The 13,594-nt window shown below is 46.1% G+C and overlaps 1 protein-coding gene across 1 annotated transcript in view; it reads left to right on the plus strand.

The window, feature by feature from the left end:
• The first annotated feature begins 1,023 nt into the window (after positions 1-1,023).
• RCOR1 (REST corepressor 1) overlaps positions 1,024-13,594 on the plus strand; it is a 121,016-nt gene continuing 108,445 nt past the window's right edge. The window contains exons 1-2 of the mRNA XM_080809141.1: positions 1,024-1,481; positions 1,559-1,618. Of these exons, the coding sequence (XP_080665267.1) occupies positions 1,169-1,481; positions 1,559-1,618 (373 nt within the window). The 5' untranslated portion in view covers positions 1,024-1,168. The remainder of the gene's footprint in view (positions 1,482-1,558; positions 1,619-13,594) is intronic.

A 13,594-nucleotide genomic window follows, 5' to 3' on the forward strand; every position in this document is an offset into this window, starting at 1 on the left:
AGTGTCCCCTCCCGCAGGGACAATTCGGCCCCCTCGCTGGCTCCTAAACGGCCATCGCGGATGGCAGGGGACCCCGGCGCCCAGAGTCCGCGCCGGGCAGGGGCCGCTCGGGACCCTCCCTCCGGCCCCCCGGACCCCGCGCGCCCGCAACTCGGGCAATTGCGGCCCCTTCCAGCTGCCCCCCCCCCCCCCCATTAGCAGAAGCCTCCACAGACCCTCCGAGCCCGCACACTGCTTCCTTTCCCTCCAGGGGAGCCGGTCACCTGGGAACCCTGTCCCCTGCACCGGGGACCCCCGGCACCGAGGCACCCCCCCATCCCTTGGGAAAGGTGGGGGCGCAATTAGTTTCTTGCAATTAGTTTCCCCTCTTTGTATAAACCCATTCAAACTGTGGCTGTAATCCTCCGCGCGAGGGGGAAAGTAGTCCCGACCTCGCATTCCATTTCTCCTCTGGCGTCGCGCATATTTTACTTTCTGAAGCCAGCGGGACTCTCAGTGGGGCCTTTCGCGGAATGCAGGGGCAGAGGCTGCGGGGGGCGAGCGCAGGTGAGGGGGGTGGGGGGCCGTGGCGAGGGAGGGGGCGGGGAGGGCAGCTAACTCCTCGCTATTGCCTAGAGAGATGGATCATGGGGCGTAGAGAGATTGCAAACCTCAAACCACGTACAGCGGGCGATACGCGTCAACCGAACCTGACCAACGGAAGCCCGGAGCCTCCCCCTCCCCGCGCTCCCGCCCCCGTCCCTGGGACAGACAGGAGAGCCGAGCCAACCGCGCTGCCGCTCGCCCTCCGAATCCCGCAGAAGCCAATGGGAGCCTGCGGGGGGCGGAGCCAGCTCGCTTCGGGTTGGGCTGCGCGCGGCTTCCCCCCGGGCTCGCCCCAGGCCCCGCCCCCCCCGCCCGCTCGCGGCTCCCGGAGTAGTTAGTGCCAGTGAAGTGCGGGCGGCGATGAGAGCGAAAGTTGCGCTCGGCTCGGCGCTGGGGGTCTGAAGCGGCACCGCGCTCCGCCCGCCGGGCCACCCCCGGCCTCGACTCGCGCCCGCGGGCTTCCAGCGCGCCCGCCCAGCCCCGCGCCCGCCCGCGCTCCCTCCCCCCGCCCCCCCCCGGCCCGGCGCCCCCTCCTCAGGAGCCGCGGGGCCCCGCCGCTCTCGCCCGGCCCCGGCCCCCGCTGATGCCGGCCATGGTGGAGAAGGGCCCCGAGGTCTCAGGGAAGCGGAGAGGGAGGAACAACGCGGCCAGCGCGGCCGCCTCGGCCGCCGCCGCCTCGGCCGCCTCAGCCTCGGCCGCCTCCGCCGCCGCCGCCTCGGCCGCCGCCTCCGCCTCGGCCGCCGCCGCCGCCGCCTCCGCCTCGGCCGCCGCCTCGGCCGCCGCCGCCCCCAGTAATGGGCAGAATAAAAGTTTGGCGGCGGCGGCGCCCAATGGCAACAGCAGCAGCAACTCCTGGGAGGAAGGCAGCTCGGGCTCGTCCAGCGACGAGGAGCACGGTAGGTGGCAGCCGCCCCGCGCCGCCCCCGCGCCGCCCGCCCGCCCGCGCTGACCGCCCTGCTCTGCTTCCCCGCAGGTGGCGGCGGCATGCGGGTCGGACCCCAGTACCAGGCGGTGGTGCCCGACTTCGACCCCGGTGAGTAGCGGCCCGGGGCCCCGCGACCCGAGGGGGCGGGGGCCGTCGGGCAACTTTTCTTTTTGTGTGTGTGTCGGCCCTGCCGTCGGCGGGGAGACGGGCGGGCGAGCGCCGCGAGGGAAGCACGCCGAGCGCGGTCCGCCGGCGCGCCGGGGAGGGAGGCCCGAGCCGCCCCCGGCCGGGTCGCCGCCGCGGGCCCGCTGCGCCCCGGGGGGAGCGCGGGCGGCGTCGGCGCGCCCGCCCCTGGCCTGGGGGCTCCGGCGGACCGGGGGTCCCGGGCCGGGGGTCGCGGTGGCGGCGCCGGAGAGTTAGCGCGCTGCGCGTGCCGCGGACCTGGGACGCCCTCGCCGCCGTCCCTGTCCCGCCGGACGTCGCCGCGCCGGCCTTCCGCGGCCCCTCCGGCCCCCCGCGCTCCTGCCGCCGGGACTCCCCGCCCGGCCCGCGGGGCACTGGAAAAGCGACCCCCCCCCCCCCCCCCCCCCCGGTTAGGAAGCTTCCCCGAGGGCGCCTGCCTGGGAACTGCGGCTCGCTCGCGGCCGTCTGCTTTTGGGACCTGTTCGTAAATGTCCGTGTTGCCTTTTCTGTGTTGTTTTCCTTGAGGGAGGGGGTTGGAGAGAACACAGCCCTCAGGGCCGGGGGCCGGAGGACCGATCCCGCCTCCGAGAAACCCTCCACCCTAGAGGGGAGCATTTACTTTCCTCGCCACCGTTCTGCGTGGAAGCAAATTTAAAGTGGCACCAGAAAAAAATCTAATCAGACAAAGGAATTCGTCAGATTTTAATGCGTGAGGTTCTAGCCGGTCTCCGTGCGAGACTGTTCGCAGAGGTGGTTGGCGCAGAAGACGTTTGGAAGGACATGGGTTTTATTTCAGAAATACAATTCGAAGAGAATCCTGCAGAACTGGAGTTGGCAGCTCTCTGGCTGGAGGGCTCGAGAGCCGGAGGGTATCTGTGCGGGGTCTGCCACTAGTTTCTTTGAGAAAATAATTGCACTCACGCTTTTCCTTGGAAACAGGACTGCAGAAAATTGTAAGGATCCAGTCCTTGAAAAAGGAGGTTGCTCTTAAGCTGTTATTAAGGTACTAAACTCTGGGTGTTCTTTGAAGTGAAAACACACAGGCAGCCCTGAGTGAGCTGTTGGGCACTCTGGAAATAAATGACCTTGCCCATATCTGCCTTCTAAATTTTAGTGTGTTGATTTAAATCTCTTAAATTTATTTAGTCTAACACCCAGGTTTCTATTCCCTTTAAATTCGTGTTAGTCTTTTTGATAGTTTCCCCTTCCCCCACATCTTCCTTTTTTGGTAGTGACTTCTCATTTAGGAGAGTGACAGGATAAGACTGGGAGACCAGGCTTTTTCTCTTGTAGGCATGCCTTCTCCATTCCTTGGTCGGCCACCAGGGGAAGCATACTGTTTTTTGGTTACAGTTGACCCTATCTTCATTTTGTAGGTCAAGTCCATCTATGTTTTAATATACACGACATAAAGCAAAGGTTTCCCACACATACTTAAAAAAATCAACTGGCATAGATCTTTTAGTAAGTTGGTCGATTTTTAGTATGTGTTAGTTACATTAGTTTTGAAAGCTTTACTTAAATACTTTGGATGTGACTAAGGAAAAGGGCATATCTGATGGCAGCAACAGGAATTGGTTTTCTGACATTCTTCTATTTTTTTTGTTTAAGATTTTTTTATTTATTTGACAGAGATCACAAGTAGGCAGAGAGGCAGGCAGAGAGAGGGGGAGAGGACGAAGCAGTCTCCTCAACTGTCCACAGAGCCCTATGCAGGGCTCAGGGCCTGATCCTAGGACCCTGGGATCATGACCTGAGCTGAAGGCAGAGGCTTTAATCCACTGAGCCACCCAGGTGCCCCTCTGACGTTCTTCTAAATATGGATGTCTACTTTTGAACTGTTAGTAATGACCCTGACTTCTTTGGGTTTGTTCTCTTTGAAATAGCAGATGTAGTAGGATCATATTTTGAGCTGCCCTTGCATTTTTGATGGAATAGGTACAACCATAAAAATGCTAGAGACCTGCCATTCTGAAAAGTAAAACATTGTAAATGTTCTGCATAGTCTTACTGCCAGTTGATTGATTTGGTATCAGTATTTATAGATTTCCTATTTTGCGTTGTTTTAATCTGGAAAGGAATCTAACTGATAAATAATTTTAAGCCCTGTTTTGCCAGTCTGAGCATTGGGACACATTCATCGTTATGGTTGGAAATTGTGGGACCTTATTGTTTCCTAGTGAATTTTTTTTTTTTTTTAAAGTTGCGTTCTTATATAGAACTTAGTATCTAAGGAAGGTGAGACTTCCATTTCAGATTAGAAATGGTAAACCATGTTTGTTTCATGGCAAAAAAAAGTTTTTTTAGGTCTTTAGGCTGAAAGGTTCTTTCTGTGAGTACAAGCTAGGAATAATGCGGAATTGAGATTGTGATCGGTAGTGCTTGTTTCTCCCTGCCTGAGTTTTGAATGCACTTTTTTTTTTTTTTAACCAGAATTTGAAGAAGTGAGTGTGAAACTCCTCAGGAAGCCTTTTGTTCTTTCTTTCTTTCTTTCTTTTTTTTTCTGTTAAAACCAACTCTGGTAAAGATGTGTGAGTAGAAGAAGTTGATTTTAATTTTTTTTTAAAGTCAGATTTTATTTATCTGTGGTATCCCAGCTAGACCCTATTTAGCTTTAAAAGCAAGTGGTTGAAACTAGGAACACCTGACATTCCCTGTATAATCCAAGGCAGATCTGCTTCTGTCATTCCTTACGGATAGTGAATGAAATGCACGGAGCGCTGTAGTCCTAAAATGCTGATTCAGTTCTTTGCATCAGATAAGGATCCAGACTAGATTTGTGGACTGTGGTGTAACTTGGCAATTAAAATGATAGAAGAAGTTTTATCAATTAGTTTTAAAAACGAAGACCGGCATGTAGTTCTACATCTTAAACTTAGGCTTTGTTTCCGTGTATGGCATCCAGACTGTCTTTCCATACGCCATGCTGTAGGGTATGCTGAGTTGTCATTGGTTTCTTTTAGAATTTAGTCATCATATAATAGAGTAAGAGGGAGGAATATTTATTGTCTTACTTCTGGTTTGTTATTTCCTGCACTTGCAAAGCATAAATTAATTTGAAATGAGTAGTGTTTTTCTGTTAAAGATGTGAATGTTTCCATAATCTTACCAGTAAGCATGCAAAGGAAGGAATGTATAGCCCATATATATATGCCTACATAGCTAGGTACCTCTCTCTATATGTACTTTTATAGCCTATGTATTTCTGTCATTGTTTGGTGCTCTTCCTCTTTGTTGTCTTCTAGCTGGAGAAACACAGTGACAGGATGTTAAGGTTGACTCAAGTTCTTTGTTTCCTGAAGCATGGGTTACTATATCAACTTTTATTCTGGGTTAGTTTTCAGTATCACAGTTTACTGATATTAAAACTGAGACTTATAGAAGAGGAAATTGTTAATGGTAAATACTTTTGAGATAATGGTCCTTTAAAAAAGCAACCTATGTTTGGAACATTGAATCCAGTTTAATGGGATTTGAAAATTTGGGTTGTCATTGGCTTAACTGTCACTTCAGAGTTGATTTCTACTAGTAAAATATGTTCTGCTTTGATGAGGAATAATTTTACTGACCAGAGGGTTTTGACCTGCTTTTCATTTCTTTTTACTGGTGGTTCTGTGTTCCTCTTTGAACACATTATTTTCTATACTTCAGTTTCATTGTAAAAATCAGGTTTTTTTTTTTTTTTTTAAAGATTTTGTTTATTTATTTGACAGAGATCACAAGTAGGCAGAGAAGCAGGGAGAGAGAGAGGAGGAAGCAGGCTCCCTGCTGAGCAGAGAGCCCGATGTGGGGCTCGATCCCAGAACCCTGGGATCATGACCTGAGCCAAAGGCAGAGGCTCTAATCCGCTGAGCCACCCAGGCACCCTGTAAAAATCAGTTTTATAAGTGTTCTAAAAAATTCACAAGTCAGGGTGAACGTTTTGTGATTTAAACATACTTTGAGGCAGTGTTCACCCAACCCTGAGAGGTTAGCGTAAAGATAAATCCTGTGAGATCAGCTTTGTCAAGTCGTGTGGTAAGGACACACCTAGAACTGGTTGTGTGGAGATGGAATGCCCTAGGTCTGTGCCCAAGCAGGTGCTGAAGGTAGACTGGTCACATTATCCCCAGGAACCTGTTTCCTCAGTCATAAATCAGGGGTTGTTTGCATCACAGATAGTCGGTGATTATGTCAGTTACAGTCCTCTCTGTAATTTTTTTTTTTTTTTTGAGATTTATTTGAGAGAGAACATGAGTGTGAGAGTGGGGGGAGGGGCAGAGGGAGAGGGAGAGGCTCACACTGCTGGCTGAGCGTGGAGCCCAAAGACCCTGAGATCACTACCTGAGCCAGAACCAAGAGTCAGAGCCTTGACTGACTGTGCCACCCAGGCATAGCCTTCTTTGTAATTTCATGTTTCTTTCAGAAGCAGTGTAGAATAGATTGAGAGAGCCTGGGCTGTGAGAATCCTCAGACTTGGGTTCGGGTCCTGGTAGTGCCTCTTGCCAGCTGTGTGTGTTGACCCGGGCAAGTTACTTCACTTTTGTCTTCATCTGTAAAGCAGGTAATAGAACTTCTTAACTTACACATGTAAAATGCCTAGCATAGTGCCTGGCACGCAGAGTGCTAAGTAAACATTTTCCGCTATCCTTATTCTAATTATCATTCATGTAACAAGTTGCCAAGTAATGGTCCTTGCATCACCTGCGTTACTGATAGGAAAGCCTGGGTTATAATGAAGCCATTAATTTGAACATAAGTCATGCATTGAGATATTTGAAGATGATTGCTCCTAAGTCACATGTACTTGATACAGCTTAGTTATATACTTTTTCCTGGAAGACGGAGGAGTCCCAAACATTTACATACCAGAAAAGAATACTGAGGACTAGAGAGCATAGGTAAATATCTTCAGATCAAGCTTCTAGATAGTAGCAGACACCTTGAATCCCTCCCTGGGCCAGGGGAAGTACACATTAACTAGGTTTTGAGTCAGGGAGTTTCTGCTCTAAACTTTGAGGTTCTTATCTTTGAGTTAATGCTTTCAAGGTGGAGTTCTACCACAGTACTCCCTTCCACAGATGGTGACTATGATTCACAGGTTAGCTGGTTGAGACCGACCAGAACATAGTTGTTCTAAAATCAGTGTTAAGGGGTGCCTGGGTGGCTCATCGGTTAAGTATCTGACTTTGGCTTGAGTTATGATCTCAGGGTCCTGGGATCAAGTCCCCACAACGGGTTCCCTACTTGTGCTCTTCCTCTCTCTCTCAAGTAAATAAAGAAAATCTTAAAAAAGCCAAAACAAAACCAATGTCAACTTGTACTGAAGAAATTTAGGCTTACTTTTAGAAAGTCATTTTCCTTGTCATTGTAAGTTTCAGTGGGGCAGTTTAATTGAAAAAATCTTAAGTCTTTGGAGATGAAATATCAAGGTTCTATCCTATATTTTCCCAGGTCGTCTTTTTATATTTTCTTTTTTTGCTGCATAGATGGTTGTAATCAGTTTATGGTTTAGCCCTCACTTTTCTTCTGAGTCTTTCCTCAGAGTTTCCATGCATAATGTAAAAAGAAATAGGCTTTGGGGCGCCTGGGTGGCTCGGGAGGTTAAGCCTCTGCCTTTGGCTCAGGTCATGATCTTAGGGTCCTGGGATCGAGCCCCGCATTGGGCTCTCTGCTCAGCAGGGAGCCTGCTTCCTCCTCTCTGTCTGCGTGCCTCTCTGCCTACTTGTGGTCTCTGCCTGTCAAATAAATAAATAAAATATTTTTAAAAAATAAATAAATAAATAAATTTCGGGGCACCTGGGTGGCTCAGTGGGTTAAGCCTCTGCCTTCACTCAGGTCTTGATCTCAGGGTCCTGGAATCGAGCCCCGCATCGGGCTCTCTGCTCAGCAGCAAGCCTGCTTCGCCCTCTCTCTGCCTGCCTCTCTGCCTACTTGTGATCTCTCTCTGTCAAATAAATAAATAAAATCTTTGAAAAAAAAAATAGGCTTCTATATGTCCCCTACTCTAATGGAAAACAGTGATCTTTGCTAAGGTGTGTGTAAGTTTGTATTTATATTAAAAACAGAACTTGAAATCACTTTCTGGGGGAGGAAATCTCTGTAGTAATGTACTAGAAGACTGAATAAGGTAGATTGGGGATTGAATGCTGATTCAGTGATTTGGACAGAGTTAATTCCTCCCACAGCTTTAAATAGCAATTGTGGAAAGTGTTTGTGACCCTAGAAATGATAGGGTTATAGTTGCAATATAACAGTTTCTTCTGTTCTGTGTTTTGAATGTTTTATTAATACATCTTATCTAATGTCTATTTGAGTTTTATGGTTTCTCTGCTGATTTTTATTATGCATTTTAAAAAATATTTTTCAGTAATCTCTATATCTGACGTAGGGCTTGAGTTTACAACACAGAGATCAAGAGTCACATGCCCCACAGTTGAGCCATCCAGACCCCCCCACTGATGATTTTTTTTTGAACGCAGTATTTTAAAGGTTAAAGGTGGCAAAAAGTGTTCTTCTAAAATGTTTGAGAGAAATATTTTAGAATAACATTAAAATGTCATTTATTTTTAGGATTTTACTTTAGAGAGAAAGAGAGCGCCCACTGGCTGGGGCGTGTGGCAGAGGGAGAAGCAGACTCCCCGCTGAGCAGAGAACCCAATGGGAAGCTCGATTCCGAGACCCCGAAATCATGACCTGAGCCAAAAACAGATGCTTAACTGACTGAGCCACCCAGACGCCCCTCAGGCTCCCTTTAACATCTCATTTAAATGACATTTTAATGGAGTGCCTGGGTGGCCCCTCCCCACCGCTTGTGCACACTCTCTCTCAAATAAATAAAATCTTAAAAAAAAAAATAAATGAGGGATGCCTGAGTGGCTCAGTTGGAAAAGCGTCTGCTTCAGCTCAGGTCATGATCCTGGGGTCCTGGGATCAAGTCCCGCATGGGGCTCCTCGTCAGCAGGCTCCCTGTCAGGAGAGAACCGGCTTCTCCCTCTCCGTCTGCCTGCCGCTCCCCCTGCTTGTGTTCTTTGTCTCTCTCTCTTTCTGACAAATGGATAAAAAAGTAAATAAAAATAAATAAATAAAGTAAATGAGGTGTTAACAAGATGTTAACAATAAGCCCTAAACCTCTTATTTTTCAAATTAGTTACATTCTTTAAAGATGTGGATCTTAGTGAAAATTGAACACTAGACATAATTTTTGAAGTTTCTAGATTTTTTTCTCCATCAGAGGAACAAGAGTGAAAATTGTAATGCCCATGTAATCCAACCTTCCTCTGTCCTAGATGAGGAAGGTAAGAGCTAGAGAGATAAAATGCCTTATGTTTGTCTCTCTTTCAATATCTAATCATTGAAAGTGTCACAAGGTTGACTTGAGGCCGTATGAGGCCAAACTTCAAACTTGGGTTATTTTAGATGTTGTAGAGTTTTGTTACTGGGTACAGTAATTGGGAACAATAATATGAGTTCAGAATTTTAGAATGAGACCTAAGAGTTTTAAAAGTTTAAAAATTGAAGTAGCTGGATAGTTATTATGCATAATTTGAATATCTTTGAGTATTACCATTGGATAGGATAGAATTGTAATGATAGTTACTTAAAAAAGTAAACATTCAGATAGAACAGCAAGTAATGTATGTACCCACCGTTGTGATTAATACTTAATACTAGACTGTATTTGTGTCAGGCGCAGCTGAAGGCTAATTCTTTCACTTCCTCCATAATCTGAAGTTGATTTATATTTTTCCTGTGATAGTTCATTTGCATTCTCTGAGAAGCAGATGCCAAGATGGGATTAGATGTGCAAGAGATTCATAGTGGTAAATGCCTGTGAAGGATAAAGAGGAGAGGAAGGTTAGGTGGCAAAAGCCTTCAAATGGGTGTGACACCCCTGAAGGAAGGCAGAAGGCAGGATGATTTGTGGTTGGATCCTAAGGTTGGAGTGAAGCTTGGAGAAAGTCTCAGCCAGAGAAGATTGTTGGGTAGTGGACTCCGTAGGGCAGGAGTGGCCCCGCTCTAGGATGCTTGCTGTGTTCAGTCATTGGCTTGGCGCTGGTGTGAATGCTGCAGTGGATCCCAAAGGTGCCAGGTGGATGGGACTGCCAGCTAATTAAACATCTCCCAGCACTTTCTCCCTTGAAGGGAAATCTGAGTGCCATGCTCAAGGCCTTCAGAGTTCCCATGTATGTTTTTGTATTTTAATACATACTTATGTATGACTAACAATATGTTTTGTTGTGTGAGAGTCTTTTTGTAAATGAAATTATTTTGTATATTTGTTTGCTTTGATGCTTCCCAAACAAGTCCATGTCCACTAATGAGGCACAGGAGTTCCGTTTCACCCAACAAGCACTGGACTGTTAGATTTACTGACTTTTTTGCAGTGCTGTCCTTTTGTGGTTTATGTTGGCATTTTCGTTTCTTTTTTTTTTTTTAAGATTTTATTTATTTTATTTGTTTGTTTATTTATTTATTTTATTTATTTGAGAGAGAGAGAGAGAGCACATGAGCATACAAGTGGGGGGGGGGCAGAGGGAGAGGGAGAAGCAGACTGCCCGCTGAGCAGGGAGCCCTCATGTGGGGCTTGATCCCAGGACCCTTAGATCATGACCTGAGTCTGAGGCAGACAGTTAATCAGCTGAGCCACCCAGGCACCCCTTTGTCATTTTTCTAATTACTGGTGAGATTAAACGTCTTCTTATATGTTTTTTGACTGCTTGGATTCCTCCTATGAATATGCCTTTTGCTGTTTTTCTGTAGGGTGTTGGTCTTACTGATTTGTGTGAGTTCTTTATTTATTTGGATACTAAATCCTTTGTTAGGCTTGCATATATAGAGTTTTTGTTTTCTCTTTAGCATGTGGGGTATTAATTGAGTTTCTTTGATTAGGAAGGAATAAAAATAATATCCCTGATGGGACATATTTCTGCTTAAAGTCTGGCCTTGGAATGTAGCCCCTGTAGTATTCATCACTAGGATTCTTGATTTGTGAGATGAGTGTTACTGAGAACTGACATCTTTCTTTTGTTTTGTTTCAGTGTCATCTTGGTATTCTGAACTATTAGCCCGCATTACAGTGCCAGATGACTTGGAAAGCTCTGGTTTAATTTCTGTCCAGCATGTAGTGAAAGCAGCAGCATGTTAGAGGTTAAAGTTAATGACTTTAGTTCCTGTAATGGTTGGTTAGGTTCTTACAAATGGTTAAGGTGCTAAAATTCATCTGTCTGGTGGATTTGCCACTATGTATAAGGGAATGGGTGAGTGTGTTGGTGGGGAGGTAAAACTTGTCATCATCAACAGAAAACCTTCCAGGGATTGCCCTTGCAGTACCAGGTCAAGGTGTGCTTACTGTGGTCCAGTCCGGTTTGAATACTTTGTTAAATAATTTAACACACAGTCACAACGATCGCATAAAGTTGTTCTCTGCAGGGGCGCCTGGGTGGCTCAGTGGGTTAAAGCCGCTGCCTTCGGCTCGGGTCACGATCCCGGGGTCCTGGGATCGAGCCCCCCATCGGGCTCTCTGCTCAGCGGGGAGCCTGCTTCCTCCTCTCTCTCTCTGCCTGCCTCTCTGCCTGCTTGTGATCTCTGTCTGTCACATAAATAAATAAAATCTTTAAAAAAAAAAAAAGTTGTTCTCTCCGTTTTCTAGATGAGGAAACAAAGGCTTATTGTTCTGGCTTTACCTAATAACTTGCCCAAGGTAGCGCATTCGAAGATGCCATTAGTTGTAAGATGTGCCATTATTTTATATATCACCAAGAAAGGGAAAACCCTGAGACACCATTAACTGTGAAGTTGCAGTTAGATTTCAGCTTAATATACTTCAGGGAGAGTCAGCCAGAAATCCTTTTGAAGACAGACACTTAGGTGGGAGTAGTGCTGTGTTGGGTCCGTTGATGTTGCTTCCATGTGCTCCAGGTGTTCTGGAGTTTTAGGTTTAGGATTGCCGGAATCCGTTTCATGTCCAGTTACATTCCTCTTTGGTCTGGCAGTGAAGACACAGATTGGTTTGGTCGATTGGCACAAACTGGAGTGAGTTGCTTTACTCCTGCATGTATGTTGAGATATAGTCGTCTTTGGAGCTTAAAATACAATTGTAGGGTTTTTTGGAGGGGAGTGGTTTCTTATGATTGTATGATTTAAGGTTATAATGGGTAGTGTTATGTTGGCTACCCCTTAGTTTAACAGATAAGAATATAATATTTACGGGCGCCTGGGTGGTTCGGTGGGTTAAAGCCTCTGCCTTCGGCTCAGGTCATGATCTCAGGGTCCTGGAATTGAGCCCCACATCAGGCTCTCTGCTCGGCAGGGAGCCTACTTCCTCCTCTCTGCCTGCCTGCCTCTCTGCCTACTTGTGATCTTAATAAAATCTTTTAAAAAATATATATTTAAATATTGTTTATCCCATCCTCCTGTCCATTTTTCCATAGGTTCACATTGAACTTGAGCTGTGGAGTGAATTTAAGAACCATGTCTTGGATAGTATGTGAAATGATAAATTAAAATATCTGAGAGAATAATTTATTTTAATTAATTAATTAATTTTTGAGAGAGTATTTTTAAAAACCTTTGATTTTATCTGTGCCAGCTATCTGGTTAGTATTGTTCAGCAACTAATTTCCCTTTCTTGCATATTATTCCCATCTTCCCTCCCCTACCCCAAACCCCCCCCAACCAAACTAACCCTGCCTCTCATTCCAAAATATATATTTCTTGGTGTTATTAGTTAATTTGGTTTTATTGTTCAGAGGCCAGAGTATAAAGAAAATTGCAAGCCTTTTTCTGATCGACTCAAATGTGAGCTGTGTCGTGCTTGATTTTATCATAGTGTAATTTAACTAAGGACCAAATTGCCTAAGGACTAATTGTTGCCTGCCGAGAACCTCAGGGATTCCTTTGTATTAAAGCGAGGCTATTTAAGTAGTCTTTGCTCCCAAAGTTTGGCTGTGGTATCTTCTTTTCCAGTTTCATCTATTGGCCAGGAAACACTACCTGATGGCCTATGTCTGAAAAGGTTAATTAAAATTTCGAGGTTAGCTAAACATTAATATTTACCTGAACGTAGGGCATTTCTCTGTTGTTTTACACATACACATGCACTATCTCACTTAAGGTTATGTTCCTTCTTTACCTCTAGTGGCGTGGAAGCTTTTGGACTTGGGGCTTGTTCTGCTTTCAAATTTAGCAGGAATGTAGGGAGACCAGGATAGTAGAGAGTAGAATATGGAATTAGTGTGGTCTTAATACTGTCCGAGTTTTCTGGGAGCTAGTGGTTCCATGTACTTCTGTTTTCTAGAGTGCAGTTGGATAGTTTTTAGAATCACCAGTTCAGGTTTAAATATTTTAAGGCTCATTTGCTAAGTTGTCACAGCTGAATGTGGTTCTGAGCCATGTGCTTGGTTTGGCTGACTTTCCTTGAATAGGCATTTTGTAATGGACATTTAATAACTAAGCATCAAGTTCAGTTACTGAAGAAGTGAAAACCCAAGGAAAAATGAACTTTTAAATTGATGGTAAAAGCTGACTTCCCTCATTTTCTGTGCTTTTCTTACAGTGAACCTGTATAAATTAGAGGTGCACATCTTGCTTAGATACATTAAATTTTTTTTCTCAAGGTGAGATTCATGTGACTAAAATTAGCCATTTTAAAGGGAACAATTTATTGGCATTTCGTACATTCATTATTACATTGTGCAACCACCACCCTGTGTAGTTCCAAAACATTTTTATCTCCCTAAAAGTAGATCTCATCCCCACTGGGTGGTTACTTCTCACTCCCCACAGCCCCCAATACACTGCTGCTAGTATACAGAGAGTACTGTGAGACATGGTACAGTGGGGTCACCTAATCCCTTCTGTGGTGGAGGGCAGGGGAATTGAAGGAACCAGGAAGTTTTAGGTGATGTGATTCTTTGAGCC

The sequence above is a fragment of the Martes martes genome (genome assembly GCF_963455335.1).
Source record: "Martes martes genome assembly, chromosome: 7".
Lineage (NCBI taxonomy): Eukaryota > Metazoa > Chordata > Mammalia > Carnivora > Mustelidae > Martes > Martes martes.